This window comes from Eumetopias jubatus, unplaced genomic scaffold, assembly GCF_037043125.1.
Source record: "Eumetopias jubatus isolate StellerSeaLion01/CBP00866 unplaced genomic scaffold, mEumJub1_p1.0 scaffold_1, whole genome shotgun sequence".
Classification (NCBI taxonomy): Eukaryota; Metazoa; Chordata; class Mammalia; order Carnivora; family Otariidae; genus Eumetopias; species Eumetopias jubatus.
In genome coordinates this window covers 110,604,110-110,630,803 of record NW_028274807.1, presented here as the reverse complement: position 1 = coordinate 110,630,803, position 26,694 = coordinate 110,604,110, and the positions used below count along the sequence as shown (strand labels likewise).

Genomic DNA, 26,694 nt, shown 5'->3' with positions numbered 1-26,694 from the left:
GGCAAACTTCGCGGTGTCCCCGGAGCTCGCCTGGAGACTGATACCTCACAAATAAAATCCAGTCCAATCCCCCCCCATCCCAGCCCGAATCATGGAGGCTGTGGCCGCCCGAGTGCCGCCGCCGCCGCCGGCCCCTGCCCACTAGCCGGGGACCAACAGGTAAACTGTTAGGGGGGTGGGGGTGGGAGGAGGAGCTGCGGCCGGGGGGAGGTGGCGGGCTGGAGTCCGAGACGTCCGCGGGCCGGCTGCCCCCGTCGGCGCTCACAGCCAGCCCTCCTCCCCCTTTTCCCCCAGCCTCTGGAGGGGCAGTAAAGGGTTAAATCGGCCCCGCGCCACCGTGAGCACGGCCCCCTCCAGCCGCCGCGACCGCCAGCAGCGCGCCTCGGCGCCTGCCCGGAGCCGCCGAGGGGGACCGGAGCCGCTGATGCGCCACCGGAGCCCGGCCGGTGTCTAGGAGGCACCGGCCGCTTCTCCCCGTCCGCATCCCTGCCGGCCCCCCCCCCCCCCGCCAGGCCTCTCTCCCTCCGCCCCGGCCGGGTCCGCGCCCAGGTGGCGGGGTCTGCTGGGCGCGTGGTGGCGCGGGAAGGATCCCTGCGGTGGAAGAGGGGCGGGGGCGGGCTTCTCCGCAGTCTCTTCCCTAGGCTGGAGGGCCACCCTCACCTTGGGTGAGCACTTGAGCCACCCGCCTAGGCGCCAAGAAAAGTTTTTTTTTCCCCCTCCCGTGCCCCTCCCCCACCCCCTGTCCGGCTGGGGTGGGTTTGGGTCCATTGGTGAAAAAAGTCACACGTTCCCATCAGCTGCTCCTCCCCCTGGGGACAGGGTTGGTGGGGGGACGGGAGGCTGGCGCCGCGAGAGACCCAGGCGGACCTCCAGCTCCTCCGCCGCCGCCACCCGAGCGGTGCGTCCCGGGGCTGAAGCGCAGTCGGGTGCCCGGCGAAGACTGCCCCCATCAGTGCGTGTCTGCGTGCCGGGCAGCGGCTGCATCCAACCTGCTTTATTCCTGCCTGCAGCGCCACAGTGAGCGAGCGAGGAGGGGGAGAGAGGGAGTCTGTCTGCAAAGTGCTGCTCCCTGGTGCTCAGAGGCGGCTGCTCCAGCTCCAACTCTCATTCATTTCGCCGGTTAACATGAGAGATCATGGCCGCCTTCGGGCTTCTCAGCTATGAGCAGAGACCGCTGAAACGCCCCCGGCTCGGGCCGCCCGACGTCTACCCGCAGGACCCCAAGCAGAAGGAGGTAAGGGCGCCGGCGGCCTCCCCCGCAGCTGGGGCCGCGCTCCGCAGCGCGGACCCGGGGCCAAGTTGGCCCAGTGGGCATCGCCGGCGCTGCGGGGAGAGGGCTCGGGAGGGGGCCAGGCGGCGGTGACCGGGCTGGGGGGCTAGGGGACCCCCGGCGGCGGAGACCCAGCGGCTGTCAGTCTCTGCGCTCCACTGGGGTGCTCGCTGTCCGGGTGCCGGGTCGCTTCCCCGTTACCGGGCCTTGCACGGCGCCGCCGGCTGCTTCACCGGGTGCCTCTTTGCAAAAACCCTCTTGCTTGCTCTCCCCCGCTTTTGCCTGCTTTATTTTCTCCCCGCTGCTTCGGTAAATCCTCGTAAACTTTTTGAAAAATGTTGGAATGCAGTGCATCTGACACAGGTCTTACGTTTTGCGCCAGCTGAGCAGGGACGGGGGGGTGGGGTGAGGGGGAGACCTTTTCTGTTAAAATTTTCCAGTTTGGAGTGGAAGTCGTTTTTATCGAGGTGATAAATATTTAGCTCTTTGAACGTACTTATTTCTGTATCCCCTTTTCCCTTTAAAAAAAATCAATATTGAGGGGAGCCTGATTTTCGTCCCTAGAGGCGATTGGTTTAATTGCTGGAGGCTGTTTTGTATATGTAAAAGCAGACGGGTTACCTTGGAAGGGAAATAAGTCCCGAGATTGCTTATTTCTTTGAATGAAATTGGAGAAAGCTTGACTCTTGCCTTAGGTACACTAGCTTCAATGTCTGGAGGAACCATGGCATTTTATAGCGATTTATGTGTTTGTCAGTAGTTAAGTAATTATGTAACAACTCTCCAGTTATAATGATCACCCTTGGCTACACAATTTGCCCAGGGATTTGCCTCTTTTTTTTTTTTTAAGATCACCTGCTACCCAGCTGTGCTTTCTGAGTTTGCCAGCTGCAGCCCACCCATCCTCTTGTTTTCTTCAGCAAAAAAACGAAGTGAGCACATTGCACAACTTCTTTCTGGGAATTTAAAAACTCTATTAAAAGTTTGGAGGCCCACTGACATCACAGAAAGGGCTTTGTAAAGAAGGCAGGAGGGGTCCTTAAGACTTCCCTTTTGATAAAGCTATCTATTTCAGTAATAGAGGAAGAATGCTTGTTTTGGTTAAACTTCTGTTGATGTTTTTAAAAATTAAGGAGTGGCAGTTCATTCCTTTTAGAGGCTTAAGCACATAAACATGTTTGAGCATCCGTGGAGTAATTCAGATTGAAGCGGGGAAGGTTTTACAGGTGGTTCTCAGTTGAGGCCTAACACGAGGAGGGATTGATGAGATCTTGCAGATTTCTTCCCCACCTATTTCTCTCTGGGCTATTTCCACCCAGATTAAAGTTAATTGTTAAGGACTAGAAATAACAGACACTAATTACCCGCTGTAACAAAATTAGTAACTTAAAAATTAGTGTCAGGAAATTTTTAAAAGTTTTGGTGGGGACAAGGATACTGATTGGCTCATCTTTCTCATCTTTTAATGTCTTGCCACATTTTCCAGAGGGAAGTGTAATTAGTAGCATCTCCCTAGTTTTGGGATGGTCCTCTGGGTTGCCATGTGGGCTTATTTAGCATTTATTCCTCAGGTCACTCATTCAGGATTGGGGCCCCTCTGATTGGAAAAAATAATTTTGGATTTTAGGATTTTGCAACAGTTAACAGAATTCTAAAACTGGAAGTGACCTTACAGCCTATTTTACATAACTTCCTTTTGACAAAGGGAAACTGAGGCCCAAGAAAGCTTTACCTGACTTAATTGAAGTGTGTGATAAAGAAGCAGAGGATTTGGACCACCAAACCAGTATTTATGTCAAGACCAATACTATGTTAAGAAGGATTTATGCTAAATTGTGTTCTTCTGCTATTCCCTATCCCCCAAGGCAGCCAATATTTCATCCCTCTGGAGCAGAGTCAAAGTTATGTGTGACTGTAGCCAAATTTGAGTACAATATGGAACAGGTGCTTGGCTGTTCTTAGGTGGTGGTGTGGTGAGCAGTGTTTCACAAGCTTTGGTTATTTATGTTCTGCCTTAAGAGTTCTCCCCTCTCCCTGTATCACCTGTACTTCTATTCTAATGTTTTCTTTAACTTTTAAGAAACTTTGTTTCCTAGGCAGCAATACACGTGAAGTCATGGATTCACATATACATATGTAATGCAAAAGTTAGAATCCAATTGTGTGTATAAAATTTTCATCTAGCTGATATTGCACGCACATAGGGCTATACATAATAAAACCAGACTATAACTATTAAAACTTTAAAAAGTTTATCTGTGCATTTAAAACCATTGTTGTGTTTCATCACAGATCTTTGTCCCACATTATGGGAAATGCTGATTTAATGGAGGAAGTATGGGCTTTGAAATTGGGCAGACCTGGATCTGGATTCTGGTTCAGCCTCTTTGCAGTTGTGTGGCCTTGGGCAAGTTGCACAACTTCTCATTTGTAAATTAGTATAATTGTTCTATTCAGAAAATTTTGAGAACCCTGGTTTGAAAACATTACATTTGTGTGAGAAAAACCCTCCTCCTGGTGGAAGCTATTCTTATTACTATAGCTGTGATTTTTATTATTGTGAGCCAGTGCTAGTAGCGTCCTGGAAAACAGCTCCTGGGAGATTGGCTGGAACCCTTGAATGAAGATTCCCCTATGGAGAAGGAGGGGAGGGTGGGGAGAGCTGGAAGCTTTAACCTGCTTGATTGATTGACTGTATTCTTTTTGAGAGCTTGCCTCTGCATCAGCACTCCACGGGATTTTTTTTTTTAATATATTGTGTTATAATACTTTGTCTTCTGACTGTCCTTAAGCCTTGAAAACAATCAGAAAACTGAGAGTCACCCTTGATTTCCCCTTCTTCCTTGTACTCCATAATACACGTTTCAGGATATCTTGTCTGGTCCAGTTCCCACATAATTTCCAATCCGTCCACTGCTCCCCAGTTTCACTAATATGCTCGACTTCCTTTCTGCTTCAGGCTGACTTTTCTCTGCCGCTGGGCTTCTATACATGCTGATCTGTCTGCCTGGACACTTGTCTGCCTATCCATTTCACCCCACTTTTCTCACCTTAGCCTGTGGTGAGGAGGGTAGCTCCGGAGCCAGTCTGCCTGGGTTTGAAACTTCGCTCTCCTGTTTATATATTCTTATTCTCCCCATCCCTCAGTATCCCCTCTTGTAGTTCCGTCGGGCTATTAGAACAGTACATGAGTAATGCACAGAAAGCATTTAGACTGACTAGAGTCTGGCATGGATTCAACACCCGAATACTGTCAGGGCCTGTCTCTGCATCCTTCAGTTCTCAACCCAGTGACCTTCTCAGAGGTCTTTCTAGTATAACCATATAATTTGTAATTTTGTATTTATTTGCATGCTGCCATCCCCCACTAAAGGGTCAGTTTTGAGAGGGCAGGGATGAGCACTGTTTTTAGGCATCGCTAAAGTACCTGCCACCTAGTGTAGTTAGTTCCTGGGATGCTGAGGCCATGAATACTTGTTGAAATGTATGAATGAAAGTGGGAATGAATGAATAAAAAGAGGAAATCTGGTGATTGAAGGGTGTTAGGGAAAGTCTAGGGTAGAAGAGGCCTAAACGGGTGAATAATAAATATTTTCAGGAAGTCAAATTAGTTAGAAAAATAGTTTGGGCCAATAGTGAGATTTCCAGCCATTGAGAGTCCCACCAGTAGAGGGGACGGATGGCTGGGTGTGCAGCACAGAGGCTGCCCAAGGACAAGTCCAGTTAACCTTGGGAGGGTAGTGGAAGGAGTGGGGGTGGGGGTTGGAGAAGGTGGGTGGGGTAGTCGTGGTTGTGTCTGCATGTGGATAACCCAGACAGGTGTTCTCAAACTTGACCTATATCACCTGTAGAGCTTGTTAAAAACAAATGGTTTTTCAGATTCAGTAGTTATGAGCCAGGGCCCCATAATTTGCATTTCTAACAAGATGCCTGGTGATCTGATGGCTGCTGGTCCAGGGCCCCACTTTAAGGACCCTGACCTAGAGAGAAGGCATCCATCCAGTTCTGTAGACGCTAGAGAGTTCTGCCTGATGTAGGTAGGGCAGGTCTAGGCATCTGTATATGGCTGAGTTTGCAGTAGTTTGGTTTAGCAGCCAACTCAGCAGGGTGTGGTGGGCTTTTCCCAGAAGCTGTGCCCTCTCAACTCAGATCAAAGGGAATGAGCTAGGAAGTCTCAGCCCCCCTCTAATGGCTTTCTGTTACACTTGGAATAACAGATTCCTTACCTAGGCCTTCAAGGCCCTACCATCTGGCCCTTGTTCACGTCCACAACCACCACCTATAGCCAAACCACCTGGCTGCGAGTTCTGGCTTCATCATTTACTGCCTTTTTGACTCAGATCTCACTTGTGGAATGGGGTTCATATTTGTTCCTACCACATGGGGTTGCTGGAAAGATGAAATGAGATTTGAACTATGTCTGGCACACAGACAGTGCTCTGTTCAGGTAACTACTATTGGGATAACCCCTCCCTTAAAGGGTCCCAGGACTTCCCATTGTATTTATAATATCCATAAGACCTTGTCTCTGAGATCTGGCCTCTGGGATTTGAGTGATCCCTTCCAGACTTGCTGCTCATTCCCTTTCGGGCTGTGCGGTAGGACCAGCGGCCACTTTTCTCTCTTTCCAGTAGGCTCAGCTCTTTATGTTTATGTTCCTGTCCCTGATTGCCCCTGTAGTCATGTTTCCTGTCATTTGGCTCTTAGAGACTCCCTCTCAAGAAAGCCTTCCTTGTAACCCATCTTTCCTTATCCTTGCTAGCTCATTATCTTGTGTTAATAGGTTTTGGCAGTGCTGGTCACTGAAATGGTTGCTGATTTTCTCCATGGTTTTCCACACTAGAATGTAAACTGCATGAGAACCGGGGCTTGTCTGTGGTGGTCACAGTTTTGAGCTGCCTAGTGCCGGGGATTAGACTAGGTGCTCAGTAAATAGTTCTTGCAGAAATTAATAAAATGCAGAACTCTTAATGAGGAGTTGTATTTATAACATCTAACTGTCCCAGTGCTTGTTTTATTTTGGCAAAGGCTGTTAGTTTTCTTGTTAGCATGTAAAACTCTTAAAACACACTTAAAATGGTTATTTTAGAGACAGCTGGGGAGGTGGGGTGAGGGGAGGTGAAAATTTGTTTCTTTATAATCTTTGAGAGGGAGGATGTTGATAAAGTTGCCTGGGAAGAGAGGACGGGTTGACCAGTTGCCTGGGGGGCCGGAAGAGAACGGGGAAAATCGTCCTCTTGAGATTAATTGGCTGGCTCCTGGGCCCATCATAGACCTCCCTGAATACCAGTGTTCTGGGAGGAGCATCTGTATGTTTAACTTTTGTCTCATGAGACTCTTAGGCCAGAATCAGTGTAGGAAACACTGGGTCAAAGGCCCTGCTTCTTCCTGCTGCTCACAGAAGTGTTGCTACCCAAACTTTGTGGCCAAGGAGTAGAAACCCAAGTGGTTGTCATTTCTCAGGGTCTGCTAACACCTGCAGCAGAATCGTCGAAGATGCTTGTTAAACCTGGAGATATAATGGCCCACCTCAGACTTGCTGAGTCAGGAGTTCTGGGAAGGAGGCTGAGGAATTTGCACTTTAAACAAGCTTTTCAGGTGATTCCTAAATATATGAAGTTTGAGAGCAATGGCTTTAGCTTGTCTTTATCTTTAGAAAAATGTTGTAAACCAGACTTCCCCCTTATTTCCTACCCGCTTCCCACATTTGATGTATTAAAATCAAATATACCATTTGAAGTATTAGTACCTTTTGGTACAAAATAGTGCAAATGAGTTAGCTACCTTCCCCCCTGAAGTTCTGTTCTAATAACTGTGGTTCCCAGAATAGGCTTGTTTTCTATCAGCTGTTCATGGTTTATAGTAGAATAGGATGCCCTGCCTTGCCATTGAAATATCCACAGCTCCCTCCTGTGTGCCCTTGGCTAAACTGGGGCTTCGGGGAGCAGGTCTTGCTTTGTCCCATGAGGATGTTTTTTGGACTTGTTCAGGGCAGTGGAGTTTTCTGTTTGACTGCAGGCCTGGGATCTCAACTGGGCTCTTTGGGGACTCAATGTAAAGCCTTTGATTTGGGGTACGGCTGCTGTCTCTTAGCCTGTTGTGTTTTTCACTTAGGCTGGCAACTGTGCTGATGAAATGTGATCCTTTAGGAAGTTAGAGTACCACGGAGTGAAGTCTGGAAGGCATACTGTGTTGGGTGAGCACCAGGTAGGACACAGTGAACAGAATCCTAGGGTGTTCGTTCAGCCTGCACCTCTTGGGGGGTGTGTGCGCATACACGTGAGAATGTAGCAGAAGTAGGATGGAGGAAGTGCACGTGGAAACGCCAAGAATTGTGATGTACTCTGGGGTTCTCCTTTACTGAAGTTCTGAACCCCACTTGTAGGCTTCTTGACTAGGCAGGGAGTAGAGAAACTGGAGGGGTCCGTAAGAATGAACACGATTAAAGGTCCTCTTTAGCAGCGTGCTCTGAGCAGAGTGAAAGGAACTGGCTGACTTAGCCTGGAGAAGAGCTGACCTCAGGGTCTGAGTGGGGCAAGCCACGTGGAGGGAAGAAGTCCAAGGGCAGTGTAGAGGGAGGTGCCTACCTCCTACACATTCCTCACAGAGAAGGGAACATGGAAACAGTTTTAATTGTCTTTAGATAATGTCTGAAGCTGGTGGTGGTGACAAGAAAGTTCATTATACTGTCCTCTGGACTTCTCTGTTTAGGGAAATCTACATAATAAAAATGTTAGTATATTACAAAATAGCATGATTTTTACCTAAAAAAGTAATATACGCCTTCATAATCTGGAGGGCTTATCAACCACATGCAAACAATTGTTATCTCTCAAGGATGGGATTGGGGCTGTTTGTTTTCTTTTTGTACTAATCTTTATTCCAAGCTGTAAAAATACTTGTGCACTACTATTGTCATTGGAGGACATGACTTAAAGAATAATTATTAGGTAATTCTGGTTGAGTTTGCAGGAATGTGTCTTTGTGGTTGGTTCCAAACTAAGCTAGAACCCCTTTAGCTGAGTAGTAGACAGAGGGCTCTGGTAGGGTGTAGGGATAGACATGTATGCACCTGATGCCACCAGAAGTGTGGTGAGGGTGGAGTTAGGGCTGTTGCGTGAGCATGCCAGCTCTGCCACTTGCACTGTGTGATTTGGGGTGCTGTGTCCTTTTCCTCACCTATGAGTGGGGAAGACTACTTAATCATCTAGACTGCTCTGAATGTGAAGGAGCATTGTAAACTTAAATTGTTACCAAATGTGAGGTATAAATTCAGTGGTGTGCTAGAGCAGGTATGTACCAAATGATTATTCAGATTTTGAGAATTTTGTCCGCTGGTTCATATCATTTTGGTATCTTGAACTGTGGCATAATGGGAGTATTTACACCAAGGAAATGGGCAAGTGCTATAAATTAGGTTCTTTTTTTTTTTTTTTTTAAAGCTAGTTGTTAAACATTTACCAGCACACTACTGGGTATAGTTGCATGTGGCACTTTGTTGACTACTTGACTGTCGTTCTTATCTCAGGATTCCCTTACCTGCTTCCCACAAAAAATTTTTTTCAAAGCCAGACTCTCAGGTTAGGTAACGTCTCTTGCGGCTCGCGGTGAGCATATGACTTCATTCTGGCTAAAGAGCTTTGGTGGAAGTCTACCTTAGGACTCCTGAAGAATTTTTTCTCACTGAAACAAGTACAGGCACAGGAGAAGAAAGCCCTCTCTTAATGCCCTGATAGCTCCTTAGTTTTCTGTCTTTGGAAAAGTAATTAGAGGATATGATAGTTGGAGCTAGGGCATCCATCTTGTGCCCACGAGGCAACAAGCCTGTGAATGAAAAGTCAACACAAGAGGAGACAATTCAGTGGCTTTATGAAAATTAAGCTACTGAACTGACCTTAGGACCACCTCTCCCTGGACTCGTGAAATAAACAGTAGATGTCCACGTGGTTGAAGCCATTTTGGGCCAGTTGTCAATTTCCTGGAGCTGAAAGCATTCTGATGTTGTCATGGTACCTTTCTTTCTTTCTTTCTTTTCTTTCTTTTCTTTCTTTTCTTTCTTTTCTTTCTTTTCTTTCTTTCTTTCTTTTCTTTCTTTCTTTCTCTCTTTCTCTCTTTCTTTCGTTCTTTCGTTCTTTCTTTCATTTATATTTATTTGACAGAGTGAGAACACAAGCTGGGGGAGGGGCAGCGGGAGCGGGAGAAGCAGACTCCCCGCTGAGCAGGGAGCCCTCCTGTTATGGTACTTTTCATTTATATATTGGCACCTGAAATCATCACAGCATGAGCCCTTCCTTTTTTTTTTTCCCCTCCCCTTTCCAGAGAATGCACATTCCAGAACTCTCCTACTCTCTGGTCAAATGGGTATACAGCAAGAGACAGAGAGCACTTTTATCTTGTCTGTTAGTAAATTCTGCCCAGTGCCCATTGGAAGCTTAGAGGAGGGTACCTGGGTGGCTTAGTCGGTTAAGCGTCTGCCTTGGGCTCAGGTCATGATCCCAGGGTCCTGGGATCGAGTCCTGCATTGGGCTCCCTGCTCAGGGGGGAGTCTGCTTCTCCCTCTGCCCCTCCCCCAGCTTCTGTTCTCTCTCTCTCTCTGTCAAATAAATAAAAATCTTTAAAATAAAAAAAAAATCTTAGAGGAAATGGAAATGGTTTTATTTCCATTTCTGTCAGAAAGGGTTTAGGTGGGAAGGAAGGAAGAGCCCTGACCTGTTTTGTTTGGAGAGGAAGATTCTATGGGTCTGTACCAGTTTTGGGGGGAAACCAGGAATGTTTAGAGCTAGAAGGGAACTTTAAAGATGCGTTGTTCTCATTTAATACAAAAGGAAATGGAGTCCCAGAGAGGTTAAAGTGACTTGTTAGGCAGATCTGGGTCAAGCACTTGTGTGCCCTGATTTGTTCTTGCAGCTTCACTTGGCCTCCCCTCTGTATACAGCCTCTGCTTCTGGTAAACACCCTCGCCTTGTCCTGGCAGCGACAGTTTCTCTGCATTTTGGGGCACCCAGTGTCTCTGTGAGAGCTGGGGACTGTTTAGCTCACCATTTGATCTTTGAGCTTGCCAGAATCTTGAATGGGGTCTCGGGCAGAGGAAAGAAGACTCTGGAAGGCTCAGGCACTATTGTCTTTGTGTTTTGTGGTGGAAGGTTCTCAGCTCTATCTATGGCCTCTGGTGTAGATAGCTCTGGCATTGGCCTTTGTGGGCTCTGTGTGTTCGGATCGATCCCATCTAGTTTTAATTTTCTTGGTTGAGATGTTCCTTTATTTATGCGTAGCTCTCTTGGAGATACAAATAGGCAAGTTGTACCAGTTGCCTACTACCTGGGAGCAACACTTACGTGTTGTGTTCTATATAAATGGACCCCCCCTTAGTTATGAAATGCTATGGCCCCGAGGAGAAGAATTTTAGCCCCTGGGTTTTATTTTCCATTTTTTAAAAAAGATTTTTATTTATTTATTTGAGATATAGATAGAAAGAGAGCATGAGATGGGGCAGGGTCAGAGGGAGAAGCAGACTCCCCGCTGAGCAGGGAGCCCGATGCGGGCCTCCATCCTGGGACTCCTGGATCATGACCCGAGTGGAAGGCAGATGCTTAACCGACTCAGCCACCCAGGCACCCTATTTTCCATGTTTTGAGGGAAGTATTACTGCACATATACATATATGTACATATATATGTGTGTATGTGTGTGTGTGTATGCCAAACTGAGACATTCAGCCAATGTATTTTTTTTTTTAAGATTTTATTTATTTATTTGACAGAGAGAGACACACAGCGAGAGGGGGAACACAAGCAGGGGGAGTAGGAGAGGGAGAAGCAGGCTTCCCGCCGACCAGGGAGCCCAATGGGGGGCTCCCGATGCAGGGCTCCTGATGTGGGGCTTGATCCCAGGACCCTGAGATCATGACCTGAGCCGAAGGCAGACGCCTAATGACTGAGCCACCCAGGCACCCCAACATTCAGCCAATATTATTGAGCACCTTGTAGGCCCTTTGCCAACTGTGGCTTCATGAAGATAGGGCCTGAAACCTTATTTTTATTTTTAAAATTTATTTGACAGTGCGCGTGCACACAAGCACAAACGGAGCAGCAGAGGGAGAGGGAGAAGCAGATGCCCTGCTGAGCAGGGAGCTGGATGCAGGGCTCGATCCTCGCACTCTGGGATCATGACCTGAGCCAAAGGCAGTTGCTTAACCGACTGAGCCACCCAGGTGCCCTTTAAAAATTTTTTTTTTTTCTTTCTTTTAAAACTTTTATTTTCTGTGTCCCTGGCTTTGAGCACAGCACCTGGCCCAAACCTAGGACTCAAAATTTGAGAGTAAATGTGACGATAAACAAATGGTAGGAGCATTGGTCCTGGGCCCCCAAAGACTTCAGTAGAGAGCAGTGGTTTTCATTTGGGGGTGATTCCCCCCTCCCATTAGGGACATTGGCAATATTTTCAGAAATTTGGGTTGTTTGTGTGTATGCGCATATGTGTATATACATGCTGATCCTGGCATCTAGTAGGTGGAAGCCAGGAATATTTCTAACATTCTTCAGGACTCTGAAGAGGGCACCCCTGCCCCCCTCCCGCCCCCCAACAAAGGATTATCTGGCCTCAAATGTCAGTAATTCCAAGGCTGAGAAACCCTGGTCTAGAGGAAGTGGTAGACTTGTAAATAAGGAATACAATGTTTCAGATATTCTTTGAGAGGAATGTACAAAGTCCTGTGGAAATAAGAGGGAGTGACCCATTTTTTTGACAGGACCTGATAGAGGAGGAGATTTTTGAGTCCAGGACTTAAAGGATGTGTAGGAGTGCATGGGGCTGAGGATGCGGAAGAAAATTAATTTTGGGGAAGAAGGAGCAGCTTGTGCAAAAGGCCAGAAGGAATGTGGGATGTGCTCTGGGCTGTGGGCCTGAGGCATGGTGTGGGATACACAGCGGGGAGCTGGGCTGGGGAGGGAAAGAAAGGTGGGATCGAGTCATGGGGGCCTTTGTAGGCGTGTTGAGGCGTTTGGACGTTATAGTGGAGCTGCTGAGGTGCCATTCCAGGGTGTGACGTTCAAGGAATGAGATTTAAAGTGACGCATGCTTGCAGTTTTAGGGGACAGTGGCTCTGAGGGTCATATTGAGGGAAAGAGACTTGTCTAGCTCGGGTCCCTGACATTCCATGCCTGAGGGTGGATGTATTAGTTTCTTGATGCTGCCATAACAAGTTTCCACAAGCCACGTGGCTTAAAACAATGGAAATTTATTCTCTCACAGCTCCAGAGGACGCAAGTCCAAACGCAGTGTTGGTAGGGTTGCGCTTGCTCTGGAGGCTCTAGGGGAGAACCCCCTCCTTCCTCTTCCAGCCTCTTTTGGCTCCAGCTTTTCCTCGGCTTCTTTGGGGCCCTCTCAGTCTGAGTTCTGCCTCCGTCTTCACCTGACCTTCTCTGTGTGTCTCTCCCTGGGGTGTGCCTTATACGGACACTTGTTACTGGTTTTGGGGCCTTCCTAGGTAGTCCAGGATCATCTCCTCTGAAGATCTTTAACTTAATTACATCTGCAAAGACCCTTTTCCAAAATAAGATAACATTTACAGGTTCTGAGATTTGATGTGGATATCTTTCAGGAGCCCTTTTTTTTTGGCCAACAGGGCTTGGGAAGAAAGAGGAGAGGATTTAAGAGAAGATTATTTGGGTGGCAGAATTGATAAAGTGGGTGTGTGAGGTGAGAGAGAGAGAGGAGTACAAGAATATACCAACATTTTTAGCCGAGGCCAGTGGTTCCCAAACTTTGTGATCTCAGGGCTTCTTCACAATCTTAAACATAATTGAGGATCCCGTAGAGCTTTTGTTTATGTTGGTTATATCTTGATATTTACCTTATTAGAAATTAAAATTAAAAAATTTTAGAAGTATATACCTATTTAGCGGTAATAAACCAGTTTCTTGTTGAAATTTTTTTTTGGGGGGGACACCTGGGTGGCTCAGTCGGTTAAGCATCTGCCTTCCGCTTGGGTCATGATCCCAGGGTCCTGAGATCAAGTTCTGCCTTGGGTTTCCTGCTCAGTGGGGAGCCTGCTTCTCCCTCTGCTGCCGCTCCCCCTGCTTGTGCTTTCTCTCTCTCTCTGACAAATAAATAAATTAAATCTTTAAAAAAAATAAAATTTGTTATGAACAATAACTATTTTTACAAACAAAATTTAGTGAAAAGAGTGGCATTGTTTTTACATTTTTGCAAATCTCTTTAATGTCTAGATTCTTACATCTAGTTCTGTATTCAGTCTGTTACAGTATGTTGTTTTGGTTGAAAGAGCTGAAGAAAATTTGGCCTCACACGGATCTGTTGTTGGGAAGTTCTTGGGAACCACAGAGGACTTGGACCTGGAGAGACACTGGCTCACACAGCTGGGTAGGAAGATTGATGGTGGTCCCAAGGCCAACAGACGTAGGGAACAAAATAGCTTGTTTAATATTTTTCAAAGGGTGGTGAAGGTGGGGATGGAGAGAACAAGATCCTTTCTGAATGTGTTCGATCTTAGATGCCTCTCAGGATTCAAGGTCAGGGTGTAATAGTAGCAGAAGCTAGGAATCTGGATTTGGGTGTGATATGTGCATAGGTATTTCACATCCTGGCTGTGATACCTGTTGAGTGTGCAGAGAGATGGAGAAGCAGGCAGATTGAGGATGGAGCTGTTTAGGGCTTGTACATCCTGGACCCTGTCAGCAGGAGCTCTGAGGAGGGCACTTGTTAGGGGAATGGATATGGGGTGATGAGTGGCTCAAGGGGAGAGCTAACATTGGGTGAGGTTCCAGCTACATTGGTGGCCTCTTAGTTCAGCATTTTCTCTCCCCTGGACCTTTGCACGGGTGCTTCCTGCTGCTTGGTTGCCTTAATCTCTTTATCACTGCGAAGTGCTGTTTTCTCCTCAGCAACTCAACGCAGTTTATGTTTGATTCGTTTCTTATCTGCTCTGTCTCCCAACCAGTATAAGTTCTGTGGAGCAGAGACCATGTCCTTTTCATTCCCCACTGATCACCAAATGCCAGCCTAGAGTCTGGTATATGGTAAAAGTTAAATACGTGTTGAAAGGATCTGGTAACCAGACAGTCATCTTTAGCCAATAGTTATTAGAAGCCTGGTATGGGGTACAGGGATGCCAGGGTGTGTAAGACGTGCTTCCTGCTCTGGAGGGACTGTGACTGGAGGGGTGACCCTCCTGTTCACTGGACAGTTAAAAGTTTCAGTGGGGTGTTGGGAACAAATGAGGGAGGGGTCAGTTTTTTTTGTAGGATTAGAAAAGTCTTTGGGAATGGGGGTGTTTTCCAGGTGACAAGGCCTTCTGGGCAGATGGTGTGAGCAAAGGCACAGAGATGGGAAATAGGACATGATCTTCAGGTAAATCGCAAGTAGTTCAGTAAGGAGAGAGTATATTGAATCTATAAACTTGAACACGTCTGTGGATTTTTGGGGGCACTGAGAGAGTAGTGGTGCTTAAAACTGCTGGAGAGAGCAGGGGTATCTGCTGAGCAAGACTGACTTGCCTGGGGCCAGGAGATTGAGGTCCCCAGGGGAGTGACAACCTTATGCATAGTGTCCTAGATTACTGACTCTGAGAGAGGAGGGCAGGCAGGATTTATATGGGGCTCCCTGTTTATCTTGAGTTTTCTACAGGCATTTTCAGAGTCAGTTTTAATGTGCAAAGATTTTCTTCAGCGGGAACAAACTTAGCCTTCAGCCCACATCCAGTGTACCACAGCTCAGCTATGCAAATGATGCCTTGTTGTCAATTAAAATTTGGTAGAATTTGCTGCTTTCCTTTTCCAGCCATTTCATTCATGGATTAATCTAATGAGGTTGTTGAGATTAGGACCATTTAAGGCATTGGCAGCAGTGAAGAACTAATAAAAATGGTATTTTGTCTGAAGTGTCATTGGGATTTTTTTGCTAAGATACTGGTTTACATAAAGGTATGGAAGGCTCTATCAAAATTATATCCAGGCATTGCTACATAATTTACCTTTCTCCTGAGTTCTGTGAGGAAGGTTAATATTGACATTGTTCAGTGTTTTGTTTTTGTTTTGTTTTGTTTTGTTTTTAAGCTTCACATAGTGCTGTGTTAGTAGACAGTATGGAAAATATTTTGGGGGTCAGAGCTGTTTTTACTCCTTGGTGGGTTTTAGACTAAATGACAGCTCCCTCTTGGAAAAAAAAAAGATTCTTTATGAATTGGAGATAGTATTTACATTTTGACTACTCACATGAGCTTTGCTTTTAAGTTATTAAATAATCAAAATGTTTTTGAAGTTATATTTTCATTTACTTAGTACTTGACGTATACCTCCCACTGTGCTAGGTGATGTGGGGGTGTAGAAAAGAAATAGAAGTCTGCTTCTGTCCCTCTAGAACAGTGCTTCTCAAAATATCTGTGGTGAGGGATCAGTTTTTTTTTTTAAATTAATTTTCAATCTGTTGCAGACTGATAGAAATATGATTAAAATGACTTACTAGAAAAATACAGCTTGAATGTAGTGGCAATGTCAAATTGCTCTAAAAGTTTCCAAGGACTTACTGTTTTTGCACCTTTCTTTTTGAGGGCCAGTGACAGTTGTGGACCACACTCTTGAGTAGCCCTGCTCAAGAAATTAACATCTGGTTCACTGACACACACAAAACATTTAGAAAATGACTGACGTATCAATTTATTTTAAAATCGATGACTAATCCATACATTCAGTACAGTGTGTAAGGTGCCACATTATGTCACGGTAGCCAGTGTTGTTTGTGTTGGTTATCCTGAGTGCTTTGCAGGTTTGGTTTTATGCCAGCCTCACAAACACCTCTAAGGTGGGTACTCCTGTCTCCTTTTTACAGGTGAAGAAACTGAGGCATGGGGTAGGGGGTGGACTTACTTAACTTGTTTGAGGTCAGTTGGCTGCATAATGACGGAGTTGGAGTTGGACTTCTGAGCCTGTGTTTTAACTATTCTCTATATATAGTGAGGCTAAAAATGCTGCATGAGTTCAGAAAAGAGGATTGGAATGCTTTCACTGGGGGGAGTAGGGTGTGAGGGGCAGGATCTGAGTGAATGGGGACAGGTTGCGCCCTTTCATAAGAAAAAGCTGAAGGTCGGAGGAGTGGTGAGGCGCAGGGGAAGGGAGGGGTGTAGTTCCTCCGGAGGTCAGGCTTGGAGTCCCAGCAGGCTGGGCTGTGGGGGGGTGGTGAGCTCATGTGGTCCTTCTGTCGGATTTATCTCACCAGCTCATGCCTAATAAATCTGGTGGGAGAGAGAGTGGAGTCGGGGAGGGTGCGAGGGAGGTGGCTCTAGTAACCAAAGCTTGAAAAGAGCCCAACCGATCAGGGCTTTACATAGGACTGGAGAAGAATTGGCAGTTGGTGACAAATTGGTCAAAGGCAATGAGAGGACTGTGGAAAATGCCCAGATTTTTTGGACACTGTTCAGCTAGGATGCCAGGTCCTGTTGCTTGAGGACCTCCAAGTGACACATTTTTGTGCTGTCTTCAGTGATATGCTGGGTACCTGGAATTACTTGATTGCCAAGGGGAGTGAATATGAAGACTCCCCTCTACATTCACCCTTTGACTTCTGGCCTCAAGCGGTCAGAAGGTCTTTGTGGAGCCTCAGTTTATACTGCTTGTCCCATGCCTTAGGTCTTGCCTTCGGTACGCACCTGTTTTCGCCTCCTCCCGGGCCACTGTGGTGGTGGTTAATCACCAGAATTGCTTGGATGGTTGGCTAAGCTCCTTGGAAGAGGTGGGAATGAGCAAGCCTCCTGAAAATAAAAAGGGTGGATGGAGTCTGAGAGATGTTAACAGAGGTTAGCTTTCAGACAACATTTTCAGAGGTGAACATTTGTTTTCTTGGCTCAAAGTTGTAGCCTGTTTCCCAGTAATTGACCTAAAACAAAGGCACAAAATTGCCACCATTACCAACAAAAAAGAGAAACTCCCAGTCTCTCTTCCTTCTCTTCCATGGAGGCAGGATGATCACCCAATTTTTCCTACACCCATTTTATCCCTCTCACCCAGTAAGTTTTCCTTTTTATGAATTTGCAGTTCCTTTGGTAGAAATTGCACAACGCTCCTTCCTCCAGGTGTGTGCCTAGTATGGGGTCAGGGATGTAATTAGGTGTGAGGTAGAAGGATAAACAAAAGAAGTCAGGTTAGGGGGTAAGTGTGAGTCACTTCACCGGACAGTTAACTTGTGAGAACAGAAACCATGGCTTGTGTTTATGTTCTCTGCCCTCAAGTCACCTAGCACAGTGGGAGGCAGATTCCAGTACTAAGTGAAAAATATGATTTACAGGAGGAGTTTACCTGAGATGTGATCGCAATGCAAGAATTGTGTGGGACTGTGACTTACCTGAGCAATGGGGGCTTTAAAGAGAAAACTGTCTTTTGAGGCTGCCTTGAATACAATTTTGGGTGGGATAGACTACTGGACACATTCCTTTTCCTCCTTTATAATCATGCAAATCTAAAAGTTCAAGTATTTTTCTCTGGCAGTTTTCTTAGTTTTTCTGAGAGCTACATCCAGGTGTTTGATATTGGAAGATGACATGCATTTGAATATGATTTGAATGTGAATTAATGGGTACAATTATTTAGATAAGAGGGGAATAAATGTTAAGTATATTTAGATATAATTTGAATCAAAGACTCTCCTACTTTATTTTTTTTAAGGATTTTATTTATTTATTTTAGAGTGAGCGAGATGGAGCAGGGGGAGGGGCAGAGGGAGAGGGAAAAGCAGACTCCCTGCTGAGCAGGGAGCCTGACATGGGGCTGGATGCTGGAACTCTGGGGATCATGACCTGAGCCAAAGGCAGATGCTTAAACGGCTGAGCCACCCAGGTTCTCCGACTCTCCCACTTTATTTATTTATTTTAAAAAAGATTTTATTTATTTGTCAGAGAGTGCGTCCACGCGAGCACAAGCAGGGGGAACGGCAGGCAGAGGGAGAAGCAGACTTCCGACTGAGCAGGGAGCCCAATGTGGGACTCAGTCCCAGGACCCTGGGTCATGACCTGAGCTGAAGGCAGACACTTAACCGACTGAGCCACCCAGGCGCCCTCCCGACTTTCCCACTTTAAAATAAGGAGGGACTGCTTGTCTCACCAGGACACTTATGGGTAGGGTGAGGGCTGTTAATGGAGAATTGACACCTCTAAAAACTGCATATATTCAACTCCTTGGTGGACATTTCCAACCACTTCATTGGAGAGTTACTGAGTCCCTGGTCATGTGTATGATTTGGGCCTAAGTGTGCTGGCCATACAAAAGATCTATAATTATAATGATGATGATGATTCGATTTTTAAAATACTTAGTGTGAGGGGCACCTGGCTGGCTCAGTCAGTGGAGTGTGTGATTTTGGGTCTCGGTTGTGAGTTTGAGTCCCATGATAGGTGTAGAGATTACTTAAAAATAATAAAATCTTAAAAAAAAAATAACGTAGTGTGTACCTGTTACTATGCTGAGTACCTCACATGATTTTCACCTTATCTTTAAAATGGGCATGTGAGGTAGGGGGTAGGTGTGTCCATTTCACAGGAATGGGAGCCAGGATTCCAATGTAATTTTGTTGGAACCACACTAGTCTCCCCAAAGATCTCATTGTTTTGGGGAACACGTTGCATCTGCTGGGGGCCTTACCCTCATATAGCCACTTAACCTACCTCTCAGCCTCAGTTTCTTACCTTGTAAAATGAGGACCTGTCCTGTCTAAGCCACTTGGTTCTTTAGATGAACATGAATGTGCTGCTTAATGGCCAGCGAGTGGTAGGGTTCTTACTGTGGTTTTCTTGTCTCTTTTTTGCCTGCTCCTCTGTACAGGTGTAAAGGACTTGCTGTTTTGTGTTGAGCTCATCTCCTTTGGTTTCCCCTAGGTCCCCCCAGTTTCTGATTAATGGCCTGCAGGTGTGGTTTGGATGGGGTGAATATTAATAGCAATGTAGATGAGGGTGGATGTAAAGAGCTGAGTTACAGAGTGGCTTTGATGTAAATGTGGCCGTGGTGTTGGAGATGTTGGTGGGGGTGGGGGAAGTGCTGGGTGGCCTTTAGGGGAGGCTTGCTCCCTTAAGTTAGTTTGGCTCCTGCCTTGGCCCTCCTCAGGAGGCTGGTGGCATTTTGGCAGCAATGGGGGGGGGGCCCTCCCCTCCCCTCCTTTTTTTTTTTTTTTTTTTAAACTTCTCAGCCATTATGTGATACCTTAATTAGAAGAGACCCAGATTAATCAGTCCCTATTTCTGTGGTGTGGGAGGCCGGCCAGGGTGTCCACTTACGCAGAGCCTAGTGATACTGTGGTCGACTTCTCTCAGCTATTGTAAACTCTGCAGTGGTGGTCCTCTTGGTGCTGCCAAATGGCTTGAATCCTGATGTGGCGGGGGGGGGGGGGGGGGGTCTTGCCATGGGGATAGAGCAGTGCTTCTCCTCTCACTTTCCCTACGGGTATGTATGTTTTAGTTTCCCAGGGCTGCCAGGACAAAATACCACGGACTGGACAGCTTCAGACAATGGGAATTTATTTTCTCACTGTTCTGGAGGCTAGAAGTCCTGCCCAAGGCAGGGCTGCACCTAGAGGGCTCCAGGGGAGGATCCCGCCTTGCTTCCAGCTTCTGGCAGCCCCAGGCATTCCTGTGCTTCTGGCGGCACAGCTCCCGTTCCGCTTCTTGCTCCCCTCCCTCTTTTCTCCTGTAAGGACACCAGCCATATTGGATTAGGACCCACCCTCATTCAGTATGACCTCATCTTAACTTCGTTATATCTACAAAGACCCTAGTTCCAAATAATGCCATATGCACAGGTCCAGGGGTTAGCCCTGACATACCCACCTACAACAGTGTGCCTACAGGGCCTGTCTCTGGATCCTTCTCTTCACGTTCCTGGTTGGTCTGGGACTAGATTTTGCCTTCTGGGTCCTGGCTCAGGAGGCCCTAGGTGTCCAGTTTGGTTTTCTCAGGAACTTCAAGCTAGCAGCCATCTCCCTTTTCTCCTGTTTTCTTCCACCATTTCCTTCCCTGGATTCTTTCTGGCGCCATGAAAACCTGCACAAGGCCCTGCCATCTGAGATCTCCCTCTACCCCATGACTCCATTTTCCCATTTCTCTCCTCTTTCTCTAAACTTTTCCAGAAGCATCTTGTGTGCTGTCTCCTCCACCTCCCACTTCCTCTGCTCCTTCCAGTCTGGCTTCTGCCTTCGTCATTCCACCAAGACACCCCTCACTGAGGTCACAGTGACAGCCACATTCCCCGCGGCACTTACTCATATTGATCTTTCTGTTGGTGAAGCCACGTCTTCTCTCAGCTTCTGAGATAAAACATTCCTGGTTTCTTTCTCTCTTCTCTGGCCATGCCATGTCTCCTTGAAGGCTTTTCCTCCCCTATGTGGCCATTAAATCCGTACTGCATTTTCTGTGGGGTCTGTCATAGGCCCTTGTCTCTTCTCACTTTACCTTCTCCTTAGGTGCTCTCAGCTGCCGCCCCAGGCCTCAGTTACTACCTATACACAGACAGCTCACAACTTTACAGCACCAGCCTAGACTTCTCTGCATTCTAGACTTGTATATTTAAGTGCCTATAAAAATATTTTGTCTCTTTTGCTACCTCAAACTTATGTTTAAAACTGAACTTGTGGGGTGCCTGGGTGGCTCAGTTGGTTAAGCGTCTGCCTTCGGCTCAGGTCATGATCCCAGGGTCCTGGGATGGAGCCCCGCTTTGGGCTCCCTGCTCAGCCGGAAGCCTGCTTCTCCCTCTCCCACTCCCCCTGCTTGTGTTCCCTCTCTTGCTGTGTCTCTCTCTGTCAAATAAATCTTTAAAAAAAAAAAAAAAAAGATTTTAAATTCCAGTTAGTTAACATATAGTGTACTATTAGTTTCAGTCGTACAATATAGTGATTCAATACTTCTATACAACACCTGGTGCTCATCACAAGTGCACTCCTTAATCCATCACCTATTTCATCTGTCCCGCCACCCACCTCCTCTCTGGTGACCATCAGTTTGTTCTCTATAGTTAAGAGTCTGTTTTTTGGTTTGTCTCTCTCTCTCTCTCTTTTTTTTTTTTCCCCCTTTGCTCATTTCCTTTGTAACTTAAATTCCACATATGAATGAAATCAAATGATACTTGTCTTTCTCTAACGGACTTAACTTTGCTTAGCATAACACTTTCTAGTGCCATCCATGTCATTGCAAGTGGCAAGATTTCTTTCTTTTTTATGGCTGAGTAATATTCCATTGTACCTACCTATCTGTGTATACCACATCATCTTTATCTATTCATCAGTCGATGGAGACTTGGGCTGCTTCCATGGGGTTTTGCTTTTTTATGCATTTTGAAAATCCCTGTCCTTTCATTGGAATCTTAGTCCATTAATATTTAATTATCATTTCATTAATAATTTGATATGGTTGGGTTTAGGTATAACATTTTACTATTTTTTTCCTGTGTCTCGCTTTCTTTTGGATTATTAAATCATTTCTTATAATTTTAATTTACCTATTGATATTTTAGTTACTCCTCTTTATGTTGTGGGTTTTTTGTTTTGTTTTGTTTTTTTTTTTTGGTGATTGTTCTAGGAAGTATAATATATATCCCTAACTTTTCACCATCTTAGATTTAATATTGTACCACTTTATGCAAAATGTCAACCTTACCTTTATAAGGTCCTCCTCTTAACTTAGTTAACTCCTACTTCTCAGACAGAGCTCGGCTCAAAGGCCACTTCTTCAGGGAATTCTTGTCTGATTTCTGAGACTGTTAAACCCCTATTATGTGCATCCTGAGCAGGTGGTGCTTCTCCTTGGGGGCATTTATCGCTTGTAATTTGCTCACTGTGGAATCCCCAGGACTTAGCACAATGTTGTATATTTATTTATTTGTTGGTTGAATGAAGGGGAGCCCTGAGTTGTGGTTTGAAGAAGGCAAAAGATTTCATGATAATGTACTCCAGGGGATGGGAAAGGCATTATGTAAGGCTTAGAGGCTGAAAAGATGATTTATGTGGAAAAGAATATAATAGTCAAGTAGATTAAATGAGTTAAAATATAAAAATAAAATATAGCTCTAAGTTTTTATAACCATAACCACCATTTATAGAGCACTTAATACGGGCCAGGCACTGTGTTAAACTCTTTGTACATTTTATCTTACATAACCTCAACCCTGTTGAGTTATTCTTGCCTCATTTCAAAGGAAGCAACTGAGGTATGGAGAGGTCAGTTACCTTGTTCCCTGTCACAGGTAAGGGCTCTGCATTCAAACCCAAATCTGTGTGATTTTAACACTTAGGACGGAAGTGAGACTGAGAGGTGGAGCTTGATTGTTCAAGGCATTTAGTGGCTGTCTGAGGTAATTGTGTTTTGATTTGGAGCCACAGTTAGGTGGAGGGATGGCCTGCAGATATCACTGAGGGTTTTGAGGGGGTAGTGTTAGATGCTTCCATTCTTTAGCCCCTTCTGGGGAAATGAAGGAACAACGTGGAAAACCTTCTGAGGCTTGTGAATAAGGGAAGGCAGAAAAGAACACTTGTTTGAGGAGGATTCATCAGGGCCTGTGGGCAGGATAGATTCAGGTAAAAATCTAAACAGAGGAAGAGAAATACATGGGGAGCAGTGGCCAGGGCCCACTGTGATGGCAGCTACAGTTTAGAGAGGTGACTGTCATATTTAAAGGAACAAATATGAGACATGTTTTGAGAGATGTGTAGATAGAATTGGTTAGGGATGAGGAGAGAAAGATTATTCCCCTATCTTCTGGGTCATTTATATCTGCCAACTGTAGGTGTTGCCTAAAGACCATTAAATATATCCATGCTGGGGATTATCACAGCTTCATTTCTCAAACTGGGATCTGCAGACATCCTCAGGGGTCTGGGAGAATGCTCTTTTCAGGGAGAGTTGGGCAAGGCTAGGAAAAATAGTTATAAAGCTGTTTTTAAAAATTTGGGTAAGACCATAGCTAACTTGTCTGCCTGACTAGCACATAGAGGGACATTTTTCTATTTCTGTGGCATTATCATTTCTGGTGGACATTTCTGTCCGATCATTGAACAGTCATTGAGCTAGTGTGTTAGACACGAGTAGGTGACTAAAGAGATAGGGCATGTCTGCACATGTCCTGTGGGTTAGATGAGAAGTCTGGAGGAGGCTAAGTATGTGTGTGCTTGCATATGTGTGCATCTGCATATGTGTTGCATGCATTATCTGCTTTTGAAAAGGTCATTGAAAATTGTCCTGACTGGCCCACAGACCCACCAACCTACCTACTTACCTACCTTCCTTCCTTCCTTTCCTTCTAAGGATTTATTATTTATTCATTTATTTATTTAGAGAGAGAGAGCACAAGCAGGGGGAGGGTCAGAGGGAGAGAGAATTTCAAGCTGACTCCGTGCTGAGTTTGGAGCCCCATGTGGGGCTTGATCTCATGACCCTGAAATCATGACCTGAGCCAAAATCAAGAGTTGGATGCTTAACCAACTCAGCCACCGAGGCACCCCCTTCCTCCCTCCCTCCCTTCCTATTTATTTGAGAGCACATGAATAGTGGGGGGAGGGGCAGAAGGGAAAAATCTTCAAGCCGACCCTGCCTGAGAGCAGAGCCCAACTGGGGACTCCATCTTAGGTCCCTGAGATCATGACCTGAGCTGAAACCAAGAGTCAGTCGCTCAACTAACTGAGCCACCCAGGCAACTCTTTATTTTTTTTCTTGAGTGAGAAAAAGCTTAACCAGTTTCCAAACTAGCATCAAAATGTTTTCACTTTCCCGGTGAAACATTTTATTGAAATTAAAAGATTGCTTTGAAAGTGCTCCAAAAAATAAGATTATTCTATGAAGTTCAAGGTAAATGTGTGAGATTTATGGATGCATTTGGAGTTCACCCAAGGCCCTGGAGATCTAATTTTTGTGTCCATATAGAATACAAAAATGCAGAGCGAACCCTGGCCTTCTGTATGAACATGGGACATTTTCTAGGATTTTGTTTGTCTCTGGATACCTGTCTCCCGAAAATTGCTTTAAGGCTTACTATTTTAGTAGAAACCAATGACAAGAGGTGTGGGAGTCCTTTCTCCAGGTTGAGGTTACTTTGGGATCGGCTCTGTGTTAGACCTGTTGAAATCCATCTGCACCGTGGTCTAGTGTGCGCTGCCCAGGGCCACCTGCGAATTTATATTCTCAGCCAGCATTGTCTCTGGGCTGAGTAAGTATTCGGTCTCACATATGTGCACACAGAGTTTTGCCCTTGAGGGTGTTGATGGTAAATACATTTAAAACTCTGAATTCACAGGAGCCCACCTTCCCCCCAATAGTTCTTTTTTTTATTCCCCATGTTGTACAAATGTGAAATTGTTCAGCCTTTTACGCAGGGGTCCTTTTCCTGGAACGAGAGTTGGCCCTGCTGATCTAGTGCCCAGAATACAGGCCTAAGAATGAGACCCTGATTAGTGGTTGGGTGCACTACCAAGTTTTTGGGGATTTAGTTATCTCACCTTTGCAAATGGGCAAAGTAGCCGCTGATGGTGCTTTTGTAAGAATCATTGATTCGGGGTGGCAGAGCCAGCGTAAATCTCAGTAAGAGCCATTGTTAGAATTTTGGTGGTTATCCTCTTATTTAGAAAAATCTTTGAAGAGGTTCAAGGCTAGTGCAAGAGGAAGCTATTTGTGTCCTATACAGATTCTGGCTTGGGGATTTTAGAGGCATGCTGTTCCAAAATCTGGACTCTCTCCCTTCTATTTTTGCCTGATTAGATTTGGCAAAGGCCTTCAGAGCAAAGCATCATAAAAATTTGTTGTTTGAGTCCGTGTAACACACGTTACTTCTTGTTCTGCATCTCTTATTGCTGCCGAATGCCTTTAAGTATCCCCATCCTAGCCCATTTTCCCCATTTGGGGTCTACAGACATCCTCAGGTCAGAGAGAATGTTTTTTCTTTAAAAGGGGTCTGTTGGTACATTAGCAGAGTGTGAGAAATACTGGCTAAACAATAGTGAACACCCTGGAATTTGAATCTTAGTTTTAACTCATTGTTTAAATTCTAGCCATTGACTTTCACCCTTTTCAGAAACTTTTGGAAATAAACCACCCGGGTGCATAGTTTGGTTGTGATGCTTTGAGCTTTATTCCCTTTCCCTTAGTTTCTCTAGGAAGCTGACCCAAAGTTTTGTATCAGTAAACTTCAAATACAAGTGACTTCGAAGCTTCGGTTTTGGCTCTGTTTGATTCCTGATGTAATTGACAGTGGCCTTGGTGTTCTTACTCATTGTGGGTCTGTGAGAAGCTAAAGGAGTAAAAGAGAAAACTTCATGCACTGGTTTCCTTCCAGGATATATGTGTGCGGTGTGTGTATTTGTGTGTGTGTGTGTGTTGGGGCAAGGGAGTAGCTTTGTATTTGTGCCTTTGCAGTGGGGGAAGGGAGATGTGGCAGAGAATTCTGACCAGTCTTTTTTTGGACATTTTCCTTCTGATGGTGAGTGCAGCACTGATGCTGGGCATGGAAGCCCTTGTTTTTAGAAAACCACAAACTCCAAATCTTTATGTCAGTGTTTCTCAGTGTGTGGTCTCTAGATCTGCATACTTGGTAAGTTGTTAGAGATTCAGATTTTCAGGCCCCACCCCAGACCTACTGAATTGGAAATTCTGGGGGTGGGACCCAGGAAGCTGTGTGTTTTACTAACCCTTCAGGGGATTCTGATGCATGCAAACGTGTAAAAAGCCCCTCCTGAGGCCAGGGTCTTTTTAGTTTCTGAAATGGACACTTTGTACATCTGAGTGCTTACTGGAGCTTCAGGTTATCCCTTTCCTGAACCAGAAACAGGACAAAAATGATAGTAATACTAATTGCTGACTATTTTCATATAGTATGGTGGTTAGAGACCATGGATTCTTTGGAGTTCTTTATCATCGTATGATCTTGGGCTAGTTAACCTCTCTGCCTTACTTCCTCAGCTGGGATGTGGAGCTGTCCCTCTCTTACAGTTGAGGAAACTGAAGGACAAGAACAGTTAGAAAAGTTGCTTAGAGTCACTGTTCCCTGCAGCTGGGGGTTCATATTTGGACAGCCTGATTGCAGACTCTGGGCTCTCATGCACGGCTCCGCTCTCGTGTCCCTCCCGTGTGCATTTCCATCGAGTTGTCCTCCAACGTTGTCTCCACCTGTAGCCATGTGTCCCATCCCAAAGGCGGTGGGTGGAACCGGCACATCCGTTGTGTTGTGTCCCAGCAGGGGCAGGACTCTTGCTGACACTTGACCATATGAAACTCAGTGCTTCCTAAAGTCAGAGCTTCTGGGTCCCCTTGGCAGAAGCAGACCTCTTCAGGGTAAAAGCTAACCACCCCCATCTTGGCGCCCAGTGGGAGCATTGTGGAAGCCTCTGGGCGTTGTGTTGATTGTTGCTGTGGTTGTGGTGTCACGACCATTGAGTGGGCAGGCCCACGTGTG

At 45.8% G+C, this 26,694-nt stretch overlaps 1 protein-coding gene across 1 annotated transcript in view; it reads left to right on the top strand.

The window, feature by feature from the left end:
* Nucleotides 1-1,026: 1,026 nt before the first annotated feature.
* MED12L (mediator complex subunit 12L) overlaps nt 1,027-26,694 on the top strand; it is a 312,204-nt gene continuing 286,536 nt past the window's right edge. Inside the window, exon 1 of the mRNA XM_088025763.1 lies at nt 1,027-1,234. Within this exon, the coding sequence (XP_087881889.1) occupies nt 1,136-1,234 (99 nt within the window). The 5' untranslated portion in view covers nt 1,027-1,135. The remainder of the gene's footprint in view (nt 1,235-26,694) is intronic.